Source organism: Boleophthalmus pectinirostris, unplaced genomic scaffold, assembly GCF_026225935.1.
Source record: "Boleophthalmus pectinirostris isolate CB_2022bp ecotype Guang Dong unplaced genomic scaffold, ASM2622593v1 HiC_scaffold_8, whole genome shotgun sequence".
Classification (NCBI taxonomy): domain Eukaryota; kingdom Metazoa; phylum Chordata; class Actinopteri; order Gobiiformes; family Gobiidae; genus Boleophthalmus; species Boleophthalmus pectinirostris.
In genome coordinates, this window is record NW_026571515.1 from 35,923,426 (window position 1) to 35,932,169 (window position 8,744).

Consider the following 8,744-nt stretch of genomic DNA (forward strand, 5'->3'; position numbering starts at 1 on the left):
AGTAATAAAATAAAGTCGGTGTTCCATAAAATATTTATTGACTTTGATTGGGAATAAAGCAACCACATTATATCAAAAAGAACCGTATTCACAGACATTTTGACAGAAGGGAAAACAAGTTATTTCCAGACCTGAGTGTCAACAACTTTTGAACAAGACGTGAATGAAGGACATTACTTCGACAGAAATGGAGCGTTGACTGTTGCATTGTTCAGTTGCATGAGTGTCGATCCTTGCAAAAGCATTTAGACTGAAATGTATTTTTTTTTTTTATTAATAAACATGTGACAGGGTGAATTAAATAGTTTCAACCCAACTTTAACAACAGGATGTGCACTATTCTGTAAGGAAAGTAATCCAGCTCAGAATAATTACATTTTAAATCCACTGCCTGAGTTGTATTCGTAGCATAAAGTTCTTTTACTGAGAAAAACATGACAAAAATGAAAATAGAAAAACAACTGTGAAAAGTTCAAGACTATTACAACCATAACAGAATGAACCATGTAAAATGTATAGCTAAAACCACATAAGTACAATGTACATTTAGGGCCAAATGAAGTCAGCAAAGACTGAATATGTCTAAACGCATGAGGGTGAATGAACATTTTAAAACTGAACACGTTTGCTTTGAATAATGCTTAATGCATTTATAATAACACCACACCTGCATACACAGATGTGCACTTTTACAAAAAGACTTGACATTTTAGACGTCAACTCTGATTATTCAGAGCTCTATGGATTTAAAATACATGGTAGCATTGTACGGAGCATAATACATATTTAAAATCTCAACCATAAAATGTCTCATGGATATGAACCATGCTACAACTCTTTCACAAAAGGCCATCGTCTTCATAAACCTGCAGATATGTGAGAACCCCATATGTATTAACCTTTTTTCATTAGTGTGAATAACACATTAGAGAAATTCTATTTTACAACCATTTAAAACAATGACTGCAACATCAAAACTAAAAATTAAAAAGTACAAACTTTCTTAATTTACATATTTTTTTGCAAGTTTTAACAAAATGTTTTGCACTTTAAAATATTTATACACATCTGCTAAATGGCATGAAATAAAATCAGAGTAATTTTTTCCCAAAAATTTTAGTTTTTGGAGAAAGGACCAAAAATATAAAAGATGGCCGTGGAGCATGCACAGTTTGACTGTCACGTCCCTCCTTCCCGAATGGGCAGAGCGATGGGGACAAGATCCTCTTAAAAACATTCAATAAATAATATACTATAAAAACATTATAAAAAGACAATCGTAATAATATCCGACAGGCGTAAATCCATTTTAACTTTTTTTTTTGGACAAATCTTCTGAAATTGAAAATCCCGTCTCCCTCATCAGCACATTCCATTTCACTGACGAATTAAATTATTTACACTTTTTCCTCATATTTTCAGGCCCATTAGATAACACTAATTACAAACTAAAAACCTCTGTACAATTCATCGCTGTCACTCTGAAGACCCAAAGAACTTTTTCAAATTCTAAAATGCAAAAATGTACAATACTGTAACATGATGGATGCTTACACTTAGGGCTGCACGATAAAACGCAAAAGTATTGGTATTCCGATATTGACTGATCGCAACATACTATATATATCGCAATGTTCTCCATCTGATAAAAATGTGACATGTGAAATAAAGCGGATTTTATTCAAGATTTTTATTAAGTCCAAACTTTACTGTTTCACTTGAAATCGTGCAGCTCTTCTTTCACCTTTACATCGTTCATTTGGGCAGAGGCGGCAGAGGAGGGGGGGGCTCTGAGGGCAGGGGAGGGGGGCGCTGGTTGCCTCCTCTCGACCCTGCACTAAACCTGTATTCCCCATACTGCTGTCTATAATCAAACATGGCCGGCTGAGATGGTTGAACCCCCTGTGCACTTAACAACGAATTCAACATATCAAAAGTGTCTTGAAATTCATTCGACTGCCCTCCCGCTGCTCCTCCATGTCCGTTCGTGTCCGTTTTGTCACCCTTCCCGAAACTCCCAGGTGCGTGTGGGAGTCCGATTGCGGGGAGCATGTCGGCGCCTTGGCCTGCAGAGGAAGACATTGACGGAAGTTTGTACGGGTTATTCACAGATTTGCTCATTTTGGCGTGTGATGAAGATGACGTTGAAGTAGTGGCTGGGTCTTGAGAATGCGGTCTTTTTCGCGATGCAGAAGACGAGCTCAATCTAGAAGAGTCATTGGCGGATTTTTTACTTCCTGTTGCACTACTAGAACTGGACGAATGTTTATGAGAGGAGGAGGACATTGAGGCACTACTAGAGGAGGAATGATGGTGTGAATGGTGGTGAGAGTGGTGATGGTGATTGGACCTATCCCTATGTTTATCCCTGCTCTTCCCTTCCTCTCCAGAACCAACCTTCTGCTTTTCAGGCACACGGATTTTCATTTTAATATCTTGATCTTGTCCACGACTATTTGTACTGTGACTGCTGCTGCTGCTACTAGAACCACCACCACTGGAAGCAAGTGGAAAACGCATTTTTAAGGAGCTGCGATCATGCCGTTCTTTCTCAAGCGGGATTTTGAGAATAATTGGAGAAGGGTTATCTGAAGAGCTAGAATGAGCCGTGGAGGATTGCTGGTGATGGTGAGATTTTTCCTTTTTGTGCTGCTGTCCTATCAGAGCTTGGGCTGCGTTTGCGTATTCCCGTTTCACGCTAGCCTCCATGTTTTCCAGTTTTCGTTTCTGGGCGGCCAAAACATCAGCATTCTTGGCGCGATATTCACTTAGTGAGACTTTGGCGGGAGTGTGGACTTCGCTGTTGGCAGTGGGTTGGTCTACTGCTCCCTGTGGTTTCCCGCTCCAATTTTGGGCACTTCCTGGGGTGGTCCTTTCTTTATCCGAAGAGGGAGGGGCGGATAGACTCATGAGCCCGGCGACAGTGCTCTCTGACGAAGCCATGGAGATCATATTCATCATGGTATCCCTCTGATCTCCCTCCTCCTGCACTTTGGGCTTGACCTTGGGTGCCTGTCCTCCAGCCTAGAAAAATTGGCGACCAAAAAATGTTAGAAATCTATCATTTGAATGGAAATGGCTTAAAGGTTTATGAAAACATACCTTCCAGTTGCGGATTCGCTTTAGACGGCTAGGTGTCTTTTCCAAGATCTGAAGGAACTCATGAGTTAGCTCTAAAAATATAAATGACAACAAATTAGACTGTGGAGCTGGTATGACTTTTCAAGATCATCTCAATGTTATAACTAATCCCATGTTTTAACATTTCATCACATAATCTGGGCATGATGTAAATTGCTGATGCTTATCATCACATTTGAAGTATCTATATAGTGAGCCCAGAAAGAATACTGATCATCAACAATTGATCCAAGGCGCAAGATTTAAGTAGTGCATTGTGCATAGATTCACAAAATTATTATGACACAAGAGTTATTCAGTTAATTAGGTGTAGATCCATGGGGCTTTACTGTCACATTTAGGCAATGTCACAATAGAATAACACAGCGCAATCTTGCACTAAAGGGCCCAGGAACATTCTACGAAATAGGTCTTGCTTTAGCCCTTGTTGTAATTGATCAGAATCACAGAGGTTATACACATTTTTCAGAGACTTGACTTTACCATCCAGCAGCTCCAAGGTGACTGTGGGGTCGACATACTCCCACCAGTGCTTCCCGTCTGTAGACACAGGGATCTCCCAGTTTGACCATTTACAGGCCAAATGTATGCACACACAGGCCACCACTGGGGGGCTGTACTGCAGACAGAACGTCGTCAGGTGAAGGCTGTGGATAAGAGAAGGACAGAACTGGTTTGTTAATGATACCAACTATTTGACATATTATTTTTGCAATCACAGTTCATGCACTCAATTGGTTGCATTCACACGGCATCACATTAAAAAGGGCTTATAGTTAAAACTGAGCTAATGACAGGTAAGAATTCTATGGTGGAATCATAGACCGTATATATGAGTGGACATAGCTAACGCACTTGCCGAAGCGTGCCAAATAGGAAGTGTGGCTCCTTCTGACTCTGGCTCCAACTGTAACTGCTGCAGTGAGCCTTGTCATTTTGGTCTTAAAATGTTCATATTAACCCACTCTACATGATCCTGAATTTTTTTTCCCCACTATTTTGTCCATCAAAATTTTGAACGCTATGGGTGAGGTCACACTCGTTCAGTCCATTTCTTTTATACAGTCTATAAGTGGAATTTGCCGTTTAACTGTTAGATTGCCAATTTGTCAACTTGGTTTCTGTGTCATATCTCTGTAATTACTGGGCCTATCCACATGAAACAAAATCTAGCACAACGTTCAACGTCCTCTCTGACAGTATAAATAAACAAAAGTGAAATAATCTTAACAATTGCTTCAAAATGTGGTTGCAGTTTAAATCAGAAATGCATGAATGCTATCAGTTAAAAGTAAAAGAGTTAAACATGGTAAGTTTATGGACCTAGCAAAATAATAAGATTTAACATTTGTGGATCTCACACAGACTTAAATAGGGCCCTGTCCACTATCTGAACTTATTGCTAGAAATCCTAACCTTTTATGATTGTGGTTTATTACAATTACAAAGTGACAAAACATTTTTAAAGTACAATAAAATACAATCATTTCGATAATTGTTAATACAAAAGTTGCATTTGTTAGTTTATCCACACACAGTTCAGTTCAGCTCACATTAATTGGTGATACCTGTTTGTTGCCATAAAATACGAAGTCTGGGCAAGGTCTTTGCTCGCTGGAAGAATAAAATGCAACCAACAGAAAATGTTACATCATATTAAAAAGACAGAATCCACATACTGAAATGCTGTCTGCAAAACCTACCTCTAACGAGCTGAGTGCACTTCACAACATGGGTGTGTGGGTGGTCGATGGTGATCTCAAAAGCTGTGAAAGGAAAGGAAGAAATAAACTGATTAACTATACACACATTTTTAATAAAGTCAACACATCTCTTTTCTCTGCATCAAAAAGATTAGATAGCCCTGTAAACCAGAAAGTTCAGTTATTATCAGTTTAACATTAGATTAGCCTTAGTACATCCCCACTTAGAAACGTCTGAAAATAACATAGCATGGAAGTGACAAAAATTGAATATGAAACTCGTTGGAACAGCTGTATTTAGACTGTAAGGCAAACTGACAACATTATTATTACTTTAAAGGTGCATTGTGTAACTTTTCTGGTGGTGGGTCTGCCAATAGCTTGTGTCCATGGAGAGGTTATAGCATGCCTTGCTTTAGAATGCTCCACATTATGGTATTTAACTTGAGAAAGTATATTTGAGTAACACAGCATTATTAGGCTGTCTTTACATCTCAAAATGCTCTGTTCCACCTTGTGATGTCATGAAGCAGTAGTTTTCAAGATGCCAGCTACTTTTACCTTTTGTTCAGCAGAGATTGGCAATTTCAGATTTGAAATTACCCAAATGATTCTAGTGTAAATGGAGTTTAAAACACAGCGGAGCACTTCCCGTAATGCCACATGACATCACAAGGTGTCAAGTATTTTCTGTTTGAGAGAAACAAGAAACAGAAAAAAAAAGAAATATGCAGGGTTTCTGTGCTAAACAGAAACTCCTGGTATGTTTGTGATGAGTAAACGACATTTAAAAGTTGATGTTAAGGAGCCTATGTTAGTCTATTTTCTGATCTAACTCTTTTTGCAATTAAAACACTTGTAATCAAGTAAACGCAAGCTAGATATGTTTAATACCATACTGCGGAACAATACAGGCAAAGCATTAACATCTCCATGGTGACAGGGAAGTGGTGTACCCTCTGCCAGAAAAGCTGCGCAGTGCGTCTTTAATCTGTGTTTAATGTTTCTGTGGATTCTATGGATACCACCGTAAAGCAGGAGCCTGGAGAAACTGACCCTGTGCGTCTCTCCCATACTTACCCAGGGTCTGCAGAATAATGCTCTCAAGAATGACCAGGTCTTGGGCTTGCTGCAGGTAGGCCTGAGGTCAAAGGTCAGAGGACAGGCACATTACTCACTGGGCGCCTCAGTCCAGCGGCAGAGCAAACAGCAAACGCAACTCTCCCACATTTGCCACTGACTAATTTATGAAATAATCATAGGAATATCCACCCTTTTTATAAAATGAGAATGCAGGCCTTGTGGGGGTTGTGAAATCAAGTTACATTTGCTCTTGCCCTTATTTTATTTTATTACAAGAACAACTAAAACCCAGTTTTTGTAATAGGAATGTAACAATATTAGCTATATCACAGGAAAAAAAACAACAATGTGATATTTACAACATATTGAATTACATGTTAAGGAGACAAAAATGCTTTATTTTGCTGCAGCTGAGACTACATTTAGATTCCTACACAAATTGAAAGTATTGTATTGTACTATTGTTACATACCCATTTTCTGGGAGCACTGGGTTGCACAGATTGTGAATGTAAGAACGGGGGAGTTTGAAACACTTACGTCGCTGCGCACATCTGGAGAGGGGTCCTGTGGATTCAAACATGCATGTGCCACTTTGATAACATGCTCCAGTTTACGTGGCTGCTCTTCAACTTTAGCCGCAAGAAATAGGGCTGCCGGAGACACAACCTGACAGAGAGAGGGGATAATATTTAGTCCAGTGGGTGCATCTAGGACTTGTGGGGTGTCAAGTTGTAGAGGGGCTTTCTGGTGGTAATGAGGGGCTCATGCTTCAAATCCAAAGTTTTTTTTTCCCAGAGGACCCATGTGTACTAGTAGAAGTTGGCTCGAACAGAAAAGGACTTTGGGAATGGTCAAAATTAGGAAATCACAAAGGTTATGTGACAATATCTTCTATTTTATTACCCTTAAAACACAAGAATCCTGTAATATTAGAACAAGGCTGCATAGTATAATGCATCTATATATCCTGTCTTTTGTGTAGAAACACCCTGCTGACTTTTTGAAACATGCTCTGAAATTATGATGTATTTTAGTTTATCAGTTCCTATTTATTCTCTCAGATTTGATTGCCCCTTGATGTCTTTAAAATGTGCACTTAAGAAACCTAATTGTAAATTTAAATACAATGCCCATGAAAACTTTGCAATTGAATATAGGGATATCACAACATGTTTAGTAATTTAGTCCAGTTTTTTTTCACATTTTAGTCTCAATTATGGGTTAGCTAAGTCGAAAGTCTTATTTAGTTCTGCTAGTATATTTAAAAGGTGATACTTTGTGTGAATAGTTTGGGAATAGCACATAGAATAGTTGTTTCCTGTATACCAAAATATTTCTAGTTTAGTGGTGATTTGACCAGGGTTTAGTCAAGTTATAGTCACATACATAAGAACAAGTACAGATTTAACCCTTCTTCGTTAAGTCTTTATAGGACGTTGTAAAAAGTAGTACGAGACAAGTTTGAGGTTCTCTGCCCCAGACCAAATGCTTTCATAAGGCCACTTACGTTTCTGTGGAACCTGGTGAAGGACTGGACCATGTAGAAGCGGTGCATGTACACGATGGCGGTGTTGATCGTGAGCTGTGAGCTGAATAAACGGTTAAGGAAAACACAGGAGCCGCAAACACGCTCCAAACACGCATCAACAACGCGCCAGACACGCTACAAACACGCTAAAAACAGCTGTCCCATCTCGAGCTATTTATGTAAAACCCCCGACCAGCACGAGCCAAGAGCTAACGCAGCATTAAGCAAGTAGCTATGCAATGAATTATAAACTAACTACCTATCAAACCACACACGTTTACATAATTTAGGATTAGTAAACATTTAAAGCTAACCTCGTACTCGTAATTTACTCATATTTGATAGTGAAACACATGCTAATGCTAATGCCCTCGGGGCCCGCTGAGCGCAGCGGCCTAGAAGCATCGCGTTAGCTCGGGAATGCTCTGACAACACGCCGATCGCACTTAAATATGCCACAAATCACAACATTATCGTATTAAATCGATAAAATAAGGTCAAAAGGCAGCAAATAATGCAATCTGAGGTAAAGTCTAGCCGGTTCTCTAAGAAGCCGGCTCGGTAAAGGCCACACACTTCTGCTAGCCACATGCTAACAGGGTAAAGCTAGCACCGCTAAACAAAAAAGATACACATTGAGGCGCTGTCCCATGTCCTGCAGCAGGTTCGCCGCTTGTTGCCGGTACGAGAGCTCCTTATCGGGGTCCAGTCCAGCTCTCCGGGACGGGTTGTTGTCGATCTGCTGCCGGGTAAAGTACCATTTGTTGTGGCTGTTTGTCGGGAGAGATCGGAGCGCAGCCGCCATCACTAAGAAGGACGAGAGTTTAAAATTTCCTCGCGTCACCGGAAGTCGCGTCACACACAGGAGCAATATAAACACCGCAGTGCATGAGCTGACCGCCAGAGGGCGTCAAAAGAACAGAAACAAAGTAAATGACAGGTTTGAACCTGTCCTGAAGATAAATCCTAGAAAAATCATATGTCCTGGTTTCAAATGTGATTTATGTATAGGAAAGTTTAAGGTGCCCTATTTCACTTTTCTGGCATCACATCATCTGCGTACCTGTGTAGATGTTGCTGTGGCAATATCCACAAATAGAATTTTACTTATTTATCCTACATTTATTCAGTTATAGAGAACATTTTATTTTATCTTTACTGTGAGTGGGGTGGTCTTGCCACAGATCTGACCTGTATCTCCGTCGCTTGTCTCCATGGAGATTAACAAGTTTAATAGAAAACACAAAAATAGTCAAAAGTCAAAGGAAAAACTCACTCAATATTTTT

The 8,744-nt window shown here is 39.7% G+C and overlaps 1 protein-coding gene across 4 annotated transcripts; it reads right to left on the reverse strand.

Annotated features, from left to right (window-relative positions):
- Nucleotides 1–15: 15 nt before the first annotated feature.
- Nucleotides 16–8,286, reverse strand: ccnt1 (cyclin T1). 4 transcript variants are annotated; one of them, XM_020917934.2, is made up of 9 exons: nucleotides 8,090–8,286; nucleotides 7,437–7,518; nucleotides 6,467–6,595; nucleotides 5,925–5,985; nucleotides 4,845–4,907; nucleotides 4,710–4,755; nucleotides 3,625–3,788; nucleotides 3,103–3,173; nucleotides 16–3,024 (listed from the first exon to the last, which is right to left on the reverse strand). In XM_020917934.2, exons 1-9 carry the CDS (start codon nucleotides 8,260–8,262, stop codon nucleotides 1,756–1,758), a joined length of 2,058 nt encoding a protein of 685 aa, XP_020773593.1. In that variant the 5' UTR covers nucleotides 8,263–8,286; the 3' UTR covers nucleotides 16–1,755. The 4 variants fall into 4 exon arrangements, with proteins under 4 accessions (XP_020773593.1, XP_020773591.1, XP_055022031.1 ...); XM_020917932.2 differs by having other exon boundaries at nucleotides 4,695–4,755; XM_055166056.1 differs by lacking the exons at nucleotides 5,925–5,985; nucleotides 8,090–8,286.
- Between the last annotated feature and the right edge of the window lie 458 nt (nucleotides 8,287–8,744).

Bases quoted from the DNA above. Each gene is read 5' to 3' on its own strand.
- ccnt1 (XM_020917932.2), bottom strand. From the start codon at position 8,262: ATGGCGGCTGCGCTCCGATCTCTCCCGACAAACAGCCACAACAAATGG. The intron at 6,596-7,436 runs GTAAGTGGCCTT...TCTCTCTGTCAG, and splicing joins TCACCAGGTTCCACAGAAAC to GTTGTGTCTCCGGCAGCCCT. The intron at 5,986-6,466 runs GTAAGTGTTTCA...CTTTGACCTCAG, and splicing joins CTCCAGATGTGCGCAGCGAC to GCCTACCTGCAGCAAGCCCA.